At 38.5% G+C, this 18,074-nt stretch overlaps 2 protein-coding genes across 2 annotated transcripts; one reads left to right on the plus strand and one right to left on the minus strand.

Annotated features, from left to right (window-relative positions):
• Window positions 1-8,083, minus strand: chpfa (chondroitin polymerizing factor a). Its single transcript, XM_034134587.1, has 4 exons — window positions 7,593-8,083; window positions 5,730-6,294; window positions 4,068-4,250; window positions 1-3,947 (listed from the first exon to the last, which is right to left on the minus strand). The coding sequence occupies exons 1-4, from the start codon at window positions 7,880-7,882 to the stop codon at window positions 2,685-2,687; spliced, it is 2,301 nt and encodes a 766-aa protein (XP_033990478.1). The 5' UTR covers window positions 7,883-8,083; the 3' UTR covers window positions 1-2,684.
• Window positions 8,084-10,808: 2,725 nt separating this feature from the next.
• LOC117485956 (pyridoxal kinase-like) lies at window positions 10,809-17,539 on the plus strand. The gene is made up of 11 exons (XM_034134665.1): window positions 10,809-11,073; window positions 11,895-11,949; window positions 13,413-13,517; window positions 13,783-13,866; window positions 14,282-14,316; window positions 14,464-14,549; window positions 14,771-14,816; window positions 14,902-15,013; window positions 15,426-15,562; window positions 15,666-15,732; window positions 16,150-17,539. Exons 1-11 carry the CDS (start codon window positions 10,993-10,995, stop codon window positions 16,275-16,277), a joined length of 936 nt encoding a protein of 311 aa, XP_033990556.1. The 5' UTR covers window positions 10,809-10,992; the 3' UTR covers window positions 16,278-17,539.
• The last annotated feature ends 535 nt before the right edge of the window (window positions 17,540-18,074 follow it).

The raw sequence follows: 18,074 nt of genomic DNA on the forward strand, positions 1-18,074 counted from the left end.
TCTTTATTTAAAAATTACAATAATTCACAGTTCATTTGGGAATTACAGCACACAATTAAATGTGATGAGCATTCATTAAAATGTATCGCTTTGGTTATACTAGTACCCATATCCATAAAATAATGTAAATAAAAAAGGTATTTGCCTGCTTCTTTGAATGAATTACATGATTGAAGTGGGAAAACATACATTTTAAATTATTTTCATGGTCAAATGTCATGATTTTCAATGCTCAAAATACAGTATGTTTAATTTGTCACCAAATATAATAAAAGTATCATTTGCAGTGTACATAAAGCTACAATAAGCTTAAAAATAGAATCTATAAAATATTTATAAATGTACAGAGAATGCTGTGGAAGCCTCTGTTAGTGCGGAAGTATTCAGAATCTGCATAAGTCATAGAGAAATGGCAGATAAATAAGTTATGGACAAAACACTTAAGTCTTCGCTCAGCGATGGCGGCGGTGTTAACAACACGGGGTGATTAATCTGCCACGCTCGCTTGATTTTAAGCTTCTCACGTTTACAGAAGGCAGAGACGACCCAGATCACCACAATAACTTCATATTGTAATCCGAGCCCTCCGTCTTTCACAGTGGTTTTTTGGAAGATTCAGTTTCCATTTCTGCACATTATTAGTGTCATACTCTTCTGCTCTCTAAAGAAAGAGATGCGTTATAAAAATGACCTCCGCGGTCTTTGTTCACATGGCAGAAAATACAGCAAACACTGTTGAGGATCACCACTGCAGATGTAGTGTTTCCAATAAATACTTTGAATCCGATTAAAGTTAAATAAAATGGACTTGCCTTAATGTATTTCAAAGCAAATTTGATGATGAAAAGTGTCTAGTGTCAGCAAAATACATTAAAGGTCTTTTCAAAAGAAAATACAGTGTATTTACTTAACATTGAACAGAAAGCACCAGATGCTTTATGCAATGTCATGAACAGTATTGTGATAAACACACTGCAGTATTTGCAGCAATTGTCTTTGAATTAAAAGACCCCCTCCATCGGACATATAGCCAGTTGTGTTATCTGTAATATTGCACATTATAATATACTAATAACTTTCTGGTGTCCAGTACCGATACATCCACAACCTCCACTCAGTAATGTAGAAAAGGCCTCCCATTGGACTGCACTGAGACTGGGAGAAAGCTGCCGTTTCTAAAACCGAGCCCAGGAAATGGAGGACAATGACATCATTCAATAATTTATAAAAAATACTTTAGAACATTTAGACATCTTTTTTAGAGTATAAAAAAAACTATCTGCTAAACTTGATGTGGAAAAATTGTTTTTTGATTTAAAAATATTCAGTTTTAAAGTACAGCTTTAACGAGGACTCGCATGGGCCATCACTTCAGACGTTTACCTAGGTGATTTATTTCCCCCCATTATTCATGATTGCCCTTTGCCTCTTGAATGTACATTTTCTTACAACATCAAAAGCTTAAATACACACTGCTGGCCTACTGGAATACACTAGTCTTCACCTATAACCTCTGAAGACCAACAGAAGATCAACCCCTCCCCTGCTTTGAGGCACATTTAAAACCTGTCACCTTTAAAAAAAAAAAAAGTTAACTGACTCTCCATTCATTCCTCTCAGCTGTGTAACAGGCTTTATCCACAGTGGAAGATACTATCTCCCACCCAACAGTCAGTGTCAAGGCACATATACAAAGATTTGCCTTTGTAAATCAGAACGTGTCAAAAGCTCAATGCTTCAATGTGAATGAGCACACAACCTGTGGTGCAATATACCGATTATCTTTTAGAGCTTCACCTTAAAGCCCCATCTTACAATATCTTTGAAATTAACAATAAAAATGGACAATGAGTAGGATTTTTCAACATTCACAGTCAGCCCCTCCTCACCGTATCAATGAGGTTTACTGTGCTCGCCAGCGTGTAAAAGCAAAACCTCAGGGTCACGTTTTTGGTACAAGCATTGTCCGCATGGTGTTTCACCACACTATATTTGCATTTTTTTGGCACTGTGTCCACCATTCTTTTGGCTTTTTCTTTGATCTGTGCTTACAATCTGGCACCTGGTTGCTGCGTTTTATAAATGTTGGTGCACACAAAAGCCCCCAACACAGCAAAATGAACAGAAAATAGAAAATACAGGCAGAGCTGCTGAAACAGACACCATTCTATACACATACAAATACAATCCTACTCATTGTGCCTTTAAAATCAAATGACATTCTAAAATGTGAAAGTATTGCAGCTAATTCTTCTGATCCCACTGAATATCTGAACTGAACACGAGAGACGACACCATTGGGTCACCTATGTCCCCTGGACACCAAAGACATAACAGCTGGATGAACCAGCACTGCGTCAAGGCTCTGCTGCTGGCAGTTTCTCCCAACAAGTGATCAAAACTTGTAAATTGCAGCTTTTTAGAATCGTCACAGTAGCAAAAACATTTGGTTCTAGCAACTCATATGCATTGTAAACATTTAGGAAAGTTTTCATTAGGAATGTACTGCATTCATTTTTCCAAGCTAGCTACAACCTCAAACTAAAGAATGCTAGAGAATGTCAGGCAGCATCACATATGTCACCTCAGTTCTCCAGACTTTAGTTGTGCTAGCTTGTATCATAAGGTTTTAGAGCAACAAACACAGTTTGTAACCTCAATATAATGGAAGTTTAATTCTGGTTTCAAGTGCTGTTTCCTTGTTCTTGCTCAAACAGTAGCATGGCAAGCTGGGAGCGCGAACCGAGACCTTCCAGGTTGCTCTGAACACATCTGTGATAGATGTCTTCACTGAGCCGTGGGTTGCAGGCTTGGTAGCTGTACGGCTGGTGCAATGCTGGCTCCACTGCCCTGAACACGTGCAGGGCCGAATAGTTTAAGAACATGTCAAAGATGTCCAGGGTATCTAGAATCTCCTCATTCTCTTGGACGTCTGCCACCATTCGCGTTCGAGTTGCCATGTAGTCCGAGTTGTAAAAACACGCTTCTTCAAATGACCTGCGGTCAAAATGGCCTGCGTCCTTGACCAGATCAACTGTAGCCGGATGTGGCTGGTTGTGATAAGCCACGTCAGGGTTGAAGTCCTGGAAATGGACAGGGAAGAACACCTGCCAGTTGTTTATGGAGTTCATGCGGCAACGGTTCAGAAATTCTGAATTGACATTTGTTTTAATGTTAGCCAGGAAGAACAGCGAGTCAACTGGGTGCTTCTTTGAGATGATGTCCATGAATTTGATCTGGGATGGAGTTTCTGTCTTGACACTTATCCATGGGATTTTAACTGCAGGGTATTTACGTTCATAAGTGTTTATCTGAGCCTTCACACTGGCGAATATATCATTCTGGTTGACTTGCTGTGCCTCTACTGGGTCATAAATAAATAAAAATGTGAGAATGGCATTTTCACTGGTCTCAAAAGCATTTGAAGCATAGACTCCCAGGAAATGATCCACAGAGCTCCGGTCCTGCAGAGTAAGAGGTATAATGATGTGAATCCTGGTAGCTTCAGTGACGTAGGGCATGGGGATGATCTCAGTCCGACTCAAAGGTCGCACCAGATGAACTCGCTTAGTGATAGAACGGCTGTGACCTTTCTGGTTCACCACCTCCAGCTGAAGGTCCAAGGTGTACTCCATGCCCCTGACGGGGTCGAAGCGTCTATACCCGTTAATCAGCTGCTGCTTCTTCAGGTGAAGGACAGGCTTATACTTCTTGTTCAGCTCTAGCAAAGCTACATCAATGACATCGGCCACATCCATGCGGTCAATACCCTGCAGTTCACACTTTGGAGAGCCATCGACGCATGAATAAATCTCTTCCTCTGTAAAGTATTCCCACTTCAGGACTTCAAACCGAGATTTTGGTTCAAACGGTGGATTGATCCCCACAGGCCACTGGGAACTCCTGTTGCCATCAAAAGCAACCACACTCACGTTCTTTATTTCTGCCTGTGGAAACAAAAGATGTGTTTAAGATCTAGCTGACCTGCCAGAGGCAAGCAAAGAAAAGCCTGGTTTTTATTTTTGACTGAACCATAGGTGATTTGTGGCACTTGAAAAGCAGCTTACCTGCAGCTTAGCAATCTCATCGTAGGTCTTCTGGAGTTCAATCTCAGTGAAGTATCGGTGCAGCCTGTACATCTGTTCAGGGTCAGCCACTGGATGGACAGTCAGAGCTTTCTTGAACTGTTCACTTTCTTCTTTACTCGGATCTGAGTTTTTTCCCAACTCATAATGGTGGTACTGAAGCCCCTGAGAAGAAACAAGAGACGTCTTTACATGAGGCATATTAAATCCTGAATGACAGAAACATGTCTAACGTTTCTCCAAGCATAAGTTTTATGCTGTGCTGCTATTCAAACAAACATTACACGCTATCTAGGCAGCTTCTTGGGCTCATCTTCACTGCAAACAATCTGGTTTCAACCATAATTGCATAGTGAAGGCAAGACAGGGATTCATTCAGCAAAAATCCAACATTCTTTTGTTATACAACAGCTTTCTATTGTCAAAGTTTTGAACATTTCAGGAATCTAATTTGTTCTGGGATTATGGGATTCAAGAGATCCTTTATCTTAATTAAGCTCTCCAGTGTTTATTATCACAGCAGCATCAGGTTTAACTGCAAGAGCAAAGAATCTAAAAGGTTGAAACCTAATAACATAAATGACCGGAATCCCACTTAAGACACAGTCACTTAAGCTGAAAACAGAGTAGCATCCTAAGGAGCTTGAGTGATTAAAAAAGTGAATCCAATCTGATCAAGCTATTAAAAGAACAAAGAATGGAGATGCTGCTTAGCTGAGCAGTGAGGCCACTCTGTTGCAAATGTTTGCCAACAGCCTGTAGTGGTACGCTTAGTGAAGCATTATCCGTGCCTAATTGTCATCAATGTTGTCTCTTAACAGAAAATTGATGTCTGGCTCTGTGTTCAAGCTGATTTCTTCAACCGCACCAGGCCTTTTAACTTTCCCCCAGCTCCCCCTCCCTTGTTCAGGGGGAGCTGGAGCTCGTCTGGCTCCAGGCATTTTAGTTAGCAATGCAACTCACACTCAACTGTGTAACAAGATGGTATCCTGCACCGTGGCAAGGCCAAGGAGGAAGACATGGAAGCAAAATACTGGTGTATAAATAATAAGGTTGCATTTCCTTTGATAACATTCTGACAATATATTTGAATATGTTGTCCACAAATAAACATGGATGATGCAAACTGAATGCAACAAACAATCACCCGAGAGGGCACTGGGGCAAACAGACCTTGCTTGACCTTAATGCTAATGACATTACAGGAGCAGAGCATGTTGACCCACAGGGGATTTTCACACCATTGAACCTAAGCAAGGCTGAAATCAGCTGCGCTCTGTTGCCTGTTTAACTATTCCACCTTGGAGCTGTGTGGGGGGGGGGGGAGAAAGGCTAAAGGGTATTAGCAATCTACTCTGTAATATAAATACCACCTTTGTGCTACAATGGTAATTACACTTTTATATAGCTGTCTGTCAGGTTTAAGTGTTGTCCTTGAGGCAAAGCTTGATTCCGGCAATGACAGTTTGGTTATTCTGTCGAGAAGGAGCCCTAAACGCTCTAAAAACTGTGTGGCATTATTTTCCTCTGTTGCTCTTCATTCATTTGAACTGCCTCATTCTGTTCCCTTTTAACAGCAACCATTAAAAATGTTATGGATAAAGAAAATGTGTTATTGATAGAAAATTGAAAATACACTCCTACCTGAAATTCATTGACGCAGTTGGTGTGTGTGTAATCAATGATGCATCTCCCGAGCCACTCGTCAGGCCTTGCGCTCAGGATGTCGTTCCTGCAGTTTTCCAGGTAGGGCTGGAGTCGGAGGAGCAAGGTACGTGACAGGATGTACCCGTACCCTCCGTAGCAGTACTTCCCTTCCATTTCTCCTCCTATGAACTCCTCAGGTTTGCCCATGTAGAGCTCTCGATCCATGCTCAGGTGATCCACCAGGGTTTTGATCCTGTCAGCTTCCGTGTAGGCGTCATCCTGGACGAAGTAGAACCAGTCAAATTCATTGATGTAATGGTCTAAGATGTGTTTGATGTTCTGATACATGTTCCATATCAGCCTCTCGTCTCCGTGAGAGACCACGAACATGCCATGAGGGACTTTGCGGTTGCGCATGCCTGTGAAGAAGATCACAGAGTCCAGGTGATGGCTGATGGTGCGATTGACAGCTACACCCAGAGTGTTTAGGGTGTTCTTGGATGTCAGGACCCCGACAAACAGACGCTCTCGCGTCCCCAACTCTGTGCTTATGTATTTAGCCCTGAAAAACACAGCAAACAGTTAATGAATAAATGTTGAATCAAAAACTAGACAACACATTTTCACCAACGCTGAATACAAAATAAACTGCCTGTCACACAAAAGTACTACTAATGATTATTTCGACACCAACATATTTAATCAAATCTGTGGGTTTGATGATGCCATGGCAATTTGGGGATTTATTACACACTACCAAGGAAAAACACAAACTCTCTGGAAAAGTAAACGTGCAAGGACTTGAATTTTGATTGATCTTTGCAACCATGGCACACCCTACCCATGCCTCTATTATACTGTGCATTGGATCTATTACGCCTCTTAATAAGAACCACACCAAGGCAATTTGTAGAATATTTGATTAGCAGAGGAATCAGAAACTATTCTCCAAAGAAAGAAAAAATCAAACATTTTATGCTACTAACATCTCGTATGTAAAAATGTGATACCTTTCTTAAACATGTATAAAAGTTAATGAAATAGGTTTGAGATTTTAGAGATTTGAAATGTTGGTCAGACAAAACAAGATATTTAGTCTCTGGATTTTTGTTTTGATATTCAATTATCAATTTGTCATAACCGGGGAAATCAAACAGTATTTTTTGATAATTAAAAAAAATGATCTCTAGCTGCATACCTACCATTATATTCCAAACCACTAAATGGCACTGGTTGCCTTAACCTGTTCTTTAAGTTCTAACCTCAGAACACCTCAGGGAAAAGTCTCTTTCTCAGAATGTAATGCAATGCAACCACTTTGGGTGTGAGGGCTAACATTAAAACAAAGTCTCTATCCTGGAAATCTTGGAAATCCTGCCTGTTTACCAAGAATATGTGAGAAGAAATCATTCAGCATGGAGTCATGGAACTGTAGTTAATATTAGCTCTGGCAGAAAATGTAAGCAACCATAGACTGTAAATACAAAGGTAGAGACCAGCAGAAGAAGTTGTGGCTTACAGTTGGTCAGACTTTCTGTGGCAATTTCAGCAAGACCAATGATCAGTGTGAGGAAAAAATAATGAATAATTTAACCAAGTTATACCTGCCATTTGGTTTTGTATTGTAAGTGTAATGCAACATGTTGTTAGTTTAAAATCTCATACCAACATGATATTGAGTGGCACTTGTACATCTGGCAGCAGGTGAACACCATTATTATCATTCATGCATTACTAAAGATGAGCTATGGCCTCTGGTAGTCATAATGTGGCCTGTATTCAAACCAAGTATAAGCCATACACTCTGAGACTAGTTACAGACTGTTGACCAGCTTCAGTGAACGGCCATAAAAAGCTTACCTGAAAACTTTCTTTGGGGCGCTCTGCTGGACTTGTTTATATGGCACTATTCGCGGTTCAAAATCCTCGTCGGACTCCACATCGTTGCCAGTGGAAATAGAGTTGGGCTTTCGGGCTCCTTTGAGCAGTCCATCCTGACCCACAGTCACACCCTCGCCCTCCTTACCGTCTAGGTAACACGCTTCGTCTGTCCAGTTTACACTTAATAAACTCAACGTAAACCCTAAAGAAATACCGATTACCACCGGGCCGACCGACCGCAGCACAGAAACAAACGCCGAGAATCTCATCTTGTGTGTCGGCTGCTGTGTTTGGCAGCCCCGCGTCGCTTCAAAAAGCGTCCGAGCAGGCCTCTGGTCCGGGACGGGTCAACTGTACATCAAGTCAGAGTCTAAGCAGCTGTATCGACATTCAACTTGAGAAAAAGATGTAACTTCTTCCTTACATTTTACGCTGGATTCTTACGTGTCAGTGTAGCGGCTACCTGGCTCCTCCCCGGCCAGACGTTAGCATCAGAGGCGGGACTAGTTCCCCTCTGTGTGGATGCGTTCAGGCTGCGCTCGGCGGAGGGATATTTAAGAAGGCTGAAGGCAGGGAAATGCCAACTGGAACAACCATCGCCCCTAAGTGTGTTGACCTCCCTTTATATATCCTGGCATTATTAAATGAAAAATAAAAAGTGATGTATTTATCAATTGTGGGTATATATTTTTTTACTGGACCTGAAATTACAAACATTGGCATTAACATAAAGCTCATCATTACAAAACCATTACATATATCAAACCATGAGATAGTCAGCAACACAAGTTCATTCACATGCATTTTTAAAGGTATTTGTACTCTAATAAGGATTCACATGTAATTACCTCAAATAATTCCACTCCAATACAATTCAGAGGGAAACTATTGCTATTGCTTTTACTATATTGCTATTACCATTACTATTATTATTTGACAGCTCTAGCTGCATATAAGCTCCACACATTTCAGCATCATAAACATATTTATTTTATTCAGTCAGTGTTGTTTTCAATCAATTAAAATCAACATATAGTGTTATATTGTATAAAACTGTAACAATAATACTCAGAGGGAGCATGTAAGTATTTTATACACTTTTTACACACAATACTTAAAAGTTTTAAATGCAGGGCTTTTCCTTGTAATGGAGTATGTTTGGGTGTAGTTGAAAAGGATGTGAACACTTTCTCCTCGACCATTGGCCTGACATGCACCTTCATGCCTTTATGGATGAACAACTTCATTAGCAGACTGATACCAACCAGGTGCACCACTGAACACACAGATATTTCCTCCCTCTGGCTATCAATCTTTCCTCAGTGCTCACTAGACATTTACAAGGGTTATTACCATGTGCTCAACAACTTCAAAGTTTGCCCCATGTTGTTAACTACTACTGCTTTTATCACCTTCCTTGTGATGCGCCCTTTCATGTTCTATATAAATCATCTGAAAGAGAGCAAAAGCAATCAATCGAATGTCTGTGTACCTCATTTGTTGTTACAATTTAACTTTACCTTTAGTACTGTACATGTCAGTAAAAATGCATTTTGTCTGATTTAAGATTTGTAATTGAAGATTTTTAATGTATTCTGCTTTTCCAGGTCACTTGTTTTATCTGGTCCTTCCACCAGAGTCCTTAATGACTGTAAACAGTATGGTCTTGTAAAACGGTTTATTATTACATATTTAACAACCCAATAAAATATATTTCTTCATTGATTTACCTTACTATGCCCAATTCATGCCATTGTACTTTGTATTTTTTCAGTTTAAAATGAGTACAATGGTGCTCTTCACAACTTCAGTCGAGCTTCTCCAGACCTTCCTTATCAATGATCCACAAGAAAAGTCATCTCTGTGCAGCTGCTACATGTATGTCAGCGATGATTAGCTCAGCGTTCAGATCATCCACCTGGCTCCCCTCTCCTCTATCTGGCCTCTGTGCTTCTCCAGTCAGGGCCTCTGTGCTTTGTGGTCTGCTCAGTTGATCCTTTAACTGCATCTTTTTTTTTTTGTCCTTATCTGAAACTAGCTGCCTCCACCCTGAACCCCAATCAGCCAGAACAGCAGGTTTTTAAAAACGGTCATAATCTAAATACCTCTCTGTGATATGTTATTAAAATATAAATATAAAAAGTATCCTATCTTGTAATATTGAGATTGTGCTTTTGATCCACAAATTAATTCTCAGCTCTCTTGTGCTCTCTAGTGGTAACCAACATATTTACCTATATTTACTTGATTTTGGATCATACACGGTTGTCCAAATGGATTAAGATAAGGGGTCAACCATTAGAGAATAAACAATCCCTCAGTGTATCTTACATTTGGCTCCACACATTAATGAATAATTAATTGTTCTTCTTCTTCTTCCAAAGTTGCAGCCACAAACATATAGTCACTATATATTCTACTGCTGTGTATTTTTATTGATGCAGATTGAAACATATCTATTTTTTTTTTTTTCAATTATTGAAAACGTTTTTATATCCAACTTTTTGGTTGAATTTCTTCAGTAAATTAATGTCTTTGATATATTCTGAAAATGCTATACATGAATTAACAGAGGGAGAATTTCCTTATAAGCATTACACAATCACACAAATAAATTAATCAATCATTAGTTTGTGTATTGTAAGCTCTCATACACGCATGCTGAGATGATTTAAAGCTCTTATAAGACATTATTTAATTGACCATAAAACATACAAATGATTAAATATAGTTTTAAAAATGTTTAAATACTAAATACTATTCTAATGTTTATCTAAACCTAATATGAGGCTTTAACTTAAGTTTAATTGTTATGTACTTATACTTTAAATGAGTATCTATATTTAATGTTATTTTATACTTTAACTTAGGCTAAATGTACTATGAATGCAAATAGTGTGCTTTTTACTTCACTACATTTAGTTTGATGAGTTTATTTACTGCCATTTGTTCTACTTTGGTACGTTTTTTTAATATAAAGTATTTTCACACTGCATTATTTCTACTGTTATTTGAGTACAATACCTAAATACCTCTTTCACCACTTCTCTGAATATTGTTTAAATATAAAATTGCAAAGCTATCGTGTATCATCAATTTACTGAAGCTGAATTTGCCGTGATTTTGGTTGGATGCTAGTGTCTCCCACATTCGTCAGGAGCCATTGAATGCAACCGTTTAGGTGTCCTTGTAGCTGCCTGAAGAAAAACTAAATGTCACTAGCAGCACCGTCGCTTCTGTCCTTCAATGCTGGAGTTATTGCTCACATGCTTAGTGTCCGCGTGTTAGAGCCTGTGCACATTTTTAATGCAGCTTTAGGATTCATCACGTCTGTTGTCTCTGTACGTTTTTTTAAAACGCAGTCTGTGTTATTGCGGTAATGGAGTGTCGTGTGCTGTCCATTCAGAGTCATGTTGTCAGGGGATACGTTGGGAACAAGTCGGCAACATTCCCGTTGCAGGTAAGAACCGGATCTATCATCCTGTATCATGCGTCTCAGCCTGGCAACAAAACAGAGAAAACTGCCCTAAACATGGAAATTACATAATATAGGAAGTGCATTTCTTATAGAGCTTGACTTCCTGCTTTGGGGTTAAGAGTCTTGCATTCATTAAAACATTATCCGAAACATTTCCTGTCCTTTCAAACTACATAGGCTGACCTGACGTCCTGTGACGTAATATCAATTCTTAAATTATAGTATTATACAGAGCATTGTTGCAGTTATCTGCTCCTTACAAAACATAGTGTGTAGCTACAAGTAGCAAACAGTACAGCCGTATAAGCTATGGCTACAAACCATAGACTGTGTAAAGTGATTACGTTGAAGCTTGTCTAGAGATGTTTTTGTGTATTTATTTGAATGTCCCAGATGACAGTGTGGAGTTTTAAAATGTTTAAAATGATGGTAGTAATACGTGTTACCTCATCGTACCAATAAATGGTATTTATACTCAACTTTCAGATATAACTTTACATTGTAATTGGACATTTTGAAAAGCACATTGAAGTCCTGCCTTTCAATATGATTTCTCACCCTCGAGAAGAATGTCTGAGACTCACAACACTTACACAATGAATAACCATTGTAAGCCATGTTAATTATCAAGTGTCCTCAAACATGCCAAGACAATGATCACAACAAAAACATTGGGATGCCAAAGAAACCAAGACAGTTCGTATTGAATGCCTGGGTAATTCAGCATGCTGTTCCCACAGCACAGTGACATTCAGACGTCATTGTTGTCTGTTTTAACAGCTGTTTTATTTCTCTTTTCTCAGGTGCTGGGCTTTGAAGTGGACTCTATCAACTCTGTGCAGTTCTCCAATCACACAGGTTGGCTTTTAGATTTCCTAGTGTGGGAAAATAACTGATGCTGTTTCACTCAGTATGTGGATTCAGCTTTTATCTTTTAATTGAAATAGCAATAATAAGCAATTATCTTTGAGGTTTTTTAATGTTATTACTGATGAAGAACTAGAAAAGGGATGCTTTAAGTCTTGAGTCAAAAACGATTAGGTTGTGATGCATGTGGTGTCATACTGTGTCTGAGAGGATCTTCGTACAGACTTTGACCACAATTGTATTCAATTTGTATCTTGTGCTCTACCAGCACTCAAACAAAGACACGCAAAATGAGTTAATCACTGTCCAAAGCTCATGGACTTTTCCTGTTTGTGTAGCAACGTTGGATAAGCTCTGTATGCATTCTTTAGTCCCACTCAGTGAAACATTATCTGTTTGGGTTTAGAGGAGGGGTCTCTGTCCATCTGTTTTAAGTAAATATTTATGTTCTTTTCCGTCCTTTCCGTTAATGATTATTATTTTTTACTTTAGATCTTTATCTCTGGCTGGTTGTATTTTCGGAAGTTAAAATATAATAACCAACAGCGCTATCATTATTCCACATACAACTAGTGCTTCATTATAGTCATTTTGTAAACAGAGGCAGTCAAACTACTTATCCCTTAAGCAAAATATAATAAAAACGTAATGTCTTACATTATAACTTGCTGTCAGAAACACCTGTAGAGAGGATAGGTTTATAATCTTGGCTTCACATGCCAAAGCACCACAGGGGCAGGAGACATTTCCACCACGTTACATCAATAAAAGCCTCTGCTTTTAGTGAAAGTAGACTGTTTAGTTTTGAGTACATGAAGACAAATTATATTTCAAGTATACACTAGTATATGTAGACAACTTTAATATTCAGAAACGTTAACTCTTATCACTCAACACTTTGCCATCAAAGCACATGCCTCGACTTTACCTCCAGCTTTCTGTTAAACCCTTACCGGAGGGGGGGCTCTCTCTCGCTGGCTGAGGGTCAGGTTTGGCCTCTGTGTGAACAGTATAAAGAATAAACCAAAGTGTGTTTGTGTGTGCGTTCATTCTTTATCCAATCATTTGCAGTCAGCACAACTTTCGAGGGTTTATTCTAGGTCAGTGTTGAAAGAGGGACAAAGAAAGGGGGAAAGTGGCAGCCAGGATACAGGCATCCTATTCAGTCTGTGTGGAGGCCACGGTTTGGCCCTGGACACCACAGAGGAGAGGAACCTTAGAAGAGGGATTGGGGGGGGGGGGGGGGGGGGGGGGGGGGGGGGGTTGGAAGACGAAAGCAAGGAGGGGGAACACCGTTTGATGGCACAGCAGGGCTAATACAAAAGTTTTTATTTATTTAGTGTGTGCCATAGGTCCCCACGGATCCTCACAAAGTCTTAAAAGTATTGTCCAAATGTCAATGTCTTTCAAATGTCACGTAATTTTAAACCTCCATTCTCCTTCTTGAATCCTAGGCTACGCCCATTGGAAAGGTCAAGTTCTGACAGCGGATGAGCTAAATGTGCTGTATGAGGGCATTAAGCTCAACAAGGTGAACCGCTATGACTACATCCTTACAGGTGAGGCTATGCTTTGGAAGCATGGCAACATAGTTCTTTAGCAACGACATGTTATGACAGCTTTGGTTTGCCCTTTATTAGAAGAGGTATGTTTTCCCCTAAGTTATTGATATGTAAACAACAGTGTTCCCGACAATAAATCTGACCATTAGTTTGCTATTGATAAATTGGTTAGCATGAAAAATATTCAGTGTACTTAACAGTAGCAGCAAAGTATCACAGTCTAACAGTGGGTCATTCTCTTCATCACACGTTCATCTCCAAGGTTACAGCAGAGACACGTCCTTCCTGATGACGGTTGTTGACATCATTCAGGAGCTAAAGAAGGCCAATCCCAGCCTGGTATATGGTGAGTAAACATTGTTACTTTGTTTACATGTTCAAAATGAAATAAGCAATATTGCTTTGCTGACTCGATCATTGAATGGACAGAAACAATTGTATTCATAGATCAATCGTCACAATTAAGCATGCTATTTTAGCTTCTCTTTTGCTGCTTTCCTTTGTATTGAATGATGAATAAATTGATAACATGACTTTCGGTTTGAACTTTTCACTCATTTCTGACGTTCTACTGACTAAACATTAGATTTATTTATCAATAAAATAATTATAAATTAGGCTTAATTCATTAGGAAAATTAGCGTCAGTTCTTAACATACAGCCTTTTTGTTCTTAGTGTAAAGAAGTTAAAGCCCTAATAAAGTGTAACCGTTGTCCTCAACGCAGGTACAAAGTTTAACCTAAAGTTGTATTTTTCACAGTTTGTGATCCTGTTATGGGAGACCAGGGGGCTATGGTAAGCATATTACTATCATTTCCCGTTTTCTTTGTCCAAACTATCCAGTTGATGAGAGTTACTTTACTCTGCACTCTTTTATTTTTATTTTCACCATAAGTTTGTCCATATTTGTAATTGTTTTATTGTTTTTGTTGTCTGTATCAGTACGTTCCAGAGTACCTGCTGCCTGTCTACAGGGACAATGTGGTGCCTTTGGCTGACATCCTCACCCCCAACCAGTTTGAAGCAGAGTGAGTGCACTTCCAGTCATCATAAACTAAATGTATAGTACGCAAACCCACATACTAGAAATGAATAGAAAAACCTCCATACACGAGCCGTATACATGAATTAGGAAATAATACTAATAGCCTTATTAGCTGGCTTATAGGGAGAAACATTAAATGAGTAATTGATCATTATCTGATGCAGGTAAATACTCATCTAAAACAACTGCCAATATTTTACACAGACTATTAACCGGGAGAAAAATCATCACAGAAGAAGATGCTGTTGAGGTTAGTATCATTATATTTCTCACTATTTAGTTAAGTTTTTTAAATCAATAATGGTTGAGGAAATGGGACCCCTCCTACTCTCCAGGTGATGGACTTGCTTCATAAAATGGGACCAGAGACTGTCGTCCTCACCAGCACAGACCTGCCCTCCAGACGTGGGGACCAGTTCCTGGTGGCCCTCGGGAGCCAAAAGATAGGTAATATTACTTACCAAATGAGTTTTAGTGATTCCTGGTTCATATATATTGTGTTAGCACGTTATGTTAGACCTTAGTCTTTCTTTTAGCTAAAAATGTATTCTTTTAAAATTATGGGATAGTGGTTTACTTCAACCTCTTGTGGCTGATATAAGCATTACAACAACAGTTGAAAGGAAAAACAACATTTGTAAAATGATCCAAGGTAAAAAAACTATTTTTCTTTGGTATTGAAATTGTTTTCCACCTGTATAAATGTTATGTTATATATGTTTAAATCTTGCCATTCAGGGCTTCCATAGTGTTTTTTCCCCCTGGCAGTTATGATATCAATATCCTGTGTGTCTCCAATTTCCCCCAGGGAACAAATAAAGTATTTCTGTTTCTAACTTCTGATTCTGGATCACTTTAGTGAAACCAGATGGGACCGTCACCAGTCAGATAATCTGCATGGACATTCCCAAAGTGGATGCTGTATTTGTGGGGACAGGAGACCTGTTTGCTGCCTTGTTGCTGGCCTGGACTCACCACTACCCCAAAGACCTGAAGGTCAGTGGCACATTAGACTTTTCAATCTATCTAGGCTAATTATGTTGCTACATTCCTTAATAAACTGACACAAATTTGATTGTCTTCCTTCTGTTATTCACAGGCTGCCTGTGAAAAGACTGTTTCGGTCATGCACCATGTCATAAAGAGGACCATAACCTATGCTAACGGTAGGATTTATGTGTGTTTTGACTTTATTTTTTCTTTATGTTTAGTCATATATTGAACCTAAAGGACACTTATTTGCTCCCTTCTGCTGTTAGTACTATATTTACACAATCAATAGTAATATTTCAACCAGTAGTGTGCACTATGTAGACGCCACCAGCATTTTCTCAAAGAAAATGTGTTGTAGACACAGTTTATGAAATTACTTCACATCGTTTGCCATCTCAAAGATTTGCTTTTGCTATTGTTGGGTTTCTAAATATCATGGAGAAGGAGGCATACAAAGTTGTCATAACTGTTGCTCTTGTCACTGTATGTAAAGCATTCACTGAGACAAGACTCTGTGACTACGAGATTGAACAGTAAGCCAGTCAATAAAAACCTTGTGCTTTCTTTTCATCTGCTGTTCTCTATTCCAGAGATGGCTGGCCCTGGGAAAAGGCCCAGTCCGGCACAACTGGAGCTGAGGATGGTTCAGAGCAAAGCCGACATTGAGAGTCCTGCCATTGTTGTGGAAGCTAAGGTTTTACAAAAGTATTCACACTGAATACCCTAACGTTGTCGTAAAAAAATCAAATTTTGCTGGTTAACAACCGGCTTCAAATCTGGGCCGTCCTCCAGACACATGTAGGAATTTTACATAAAAAACTGGTTTGTGTCTCTGCCTTACAGAATCTCTGAGGGAGTACAATATGTTTTCATGAGTGGGTTCAGCAGGATATGCTGTATGTACATTCTGCTCACAAACACAGTAGAATCACTGTCATATACATCCGTCCTATGGCCTGTGTCGACATCATCTGCCATTCAAAACAAATGACGACATTAGCCAATGATGTTTAGGTTTAAAGATAGTGTTAGTGTACTTGAATAATCACCAAAATGGTGAAAATGATCTATTCTTTTAAATTCTTTATCTATAAAATAACTCATCTGAATTAAGCTGTAAAGATGCATGACTATGCCTTTACTTGTATGGATCAAAAGTAAGGACTAGTACTTGTACTTAAAGTGTGTTGCTCACAAGGCATTATAAGCACAGCCATAAATTATTTATGATATATTTAAAACATTACTGTTTAAGCCAGAAGCAGCACATGATGCAAAAGTAAACAGCTTCCGATGAAAAGTAATAATTTCTTAATGATGTCAGATTCACAGAGAACTTAAGTGCATAGGGAGTTTTCTGAATGTGCTTATAATGCCTTTGTGTGTTTTATTATGCACTTCAGCTCCACGTATACATGCAGATCTAATGCATTATAAGTGTTGAAATGTTAATTGTGAGTCCAACAAAATTTCAAATCATTTTATGCAATCAATGTGTGGTCTATACAGTTTATTTACCAATTAGTTTTATTTCAAATGTAGTTTAACGATAATCATGAAAATAGTTGATGTCTAAAATAGTTATTTTACTGAATATTCTGAAAATGTTTTTCACCTCCTTTTTTAATTATGCATTGATGTCTTGAACTAGCAGATGTAATACATGTTAGATCCATGTCTTAAGCATCTCAAATTGAGGTATTTGCACAGATAATCTTTAATATATTTACTAATGATCATCATATTAATTTTTGACTGTTGTCATATCTTACTTAAAGAGTCGGTATGAAAGACCATGCTGTAAAAATTGCCTTAACGGGGTTTAGAATAACAACATTGGTTGTGAATGTTTTTGTGTACCAATGTAATAGTTGATCCTCACACATAATATTAGAAAGTCAAGTGCCAAGCATTGAGCTGCTGCTCTGAAAGACAGCAATACAAGAAGAGAAATAATAAATGATTCATATTTTACTGAAACTGTGTTTTGATTTTATTTGTGTGTGTGTGTCATTTTGTGTCATTTGTTTATCTTTTATAAATAGGTTGCAAGATGAGTCTTAATTATGTGATGTTAATTTTTTTTACTGAAACTTTTTCTTTTAGGTCTATTAATGTAACTCTGGGCAAAAGAGCAAAATAAAGCCAAAGTGTTCACTTGAGGTTGGTCCATTTACTGTCAAGTAAAAAAGGAGTGATAACAAGATGGGATAAAATTGAAACACATTTGCCTGGCACAAAAAATAAACTAGACATGCTGTTTGTAAAAAGCTTTAGACCGCAGAAGTACAAGTACAAAATTGTACTTCAGAAAAAATGAAAAAGGTTGATTCAAAAAGGCATTCTAAATAAAGCTTATTTGATTGCATTTCATATTCATGTATTACAAATCTCACTAGATGCTTTTAATATGGAAGAAATAAGGAAATGAAGCAAAAATGTATAAGGAAGGCAAACAAGTCAGCTTCCAAGTGCTTACTATACTACAGTGTGATTAAACCCAGGTGACGGCTCC

This window comes from Trematomus bernacchii, unplaced genomic scaffold (assembly GCF_902827165.1).
Source record: "Trematomus bernacchii unplaced genomic scaffold, fTreBer1.1, whole genome shotgun sequence".
Lineage (NCBI taxonomy): Eukaryota > Metazoa > Chordata > Actinopteri > Perciformes > Nototheniidae > Trematomus > Trematomus bernacchii.

Coding starts and splice junctions, on each gene's coding strand:
- LOC117485956 (XM_034134665.1), top strand. CDS start 10,993: ATGGAGTGTCGTGTGCTGTCCATTCAGAGTCATGTTGTCAGGGGATAC. Junction 14,317..14,463: donor TGGGAGACCAGGGGGCTATG/GTAAGCATATTA, acceptor TGTCTGTATCAG/TACGTTCCAGAGTACCTGCT. Junction 15,014..15,425: donor CCTCGGGAGCCAAAAGATAG/GTAATATTACTT, acceptor GGATCACTTTAG/TGAAACCAGATGGGACCGTC.
- chpfa (XM_034134587.1), bottom strand. CDS start 7,882: ATGAGATTCTCGGCGTTTGTTTCTGTGCTGCGGTCGGTCGGCCCGGTG. Junction 6,295..7,592: donor GCCCCAAAGAAAGTTTTCAG/GTAAGCTTTTTA, acceptor TGTGTTTTTCAG/GGCTAAATACATAAGCACAG. Junction 3,948..4,067: donor ATGAGATTGCTAAGCTGCAG/GTAAGCTGCTTT, acceptor TTGTTTCCACAG/GCAGAAATAAAGAACGTGAG.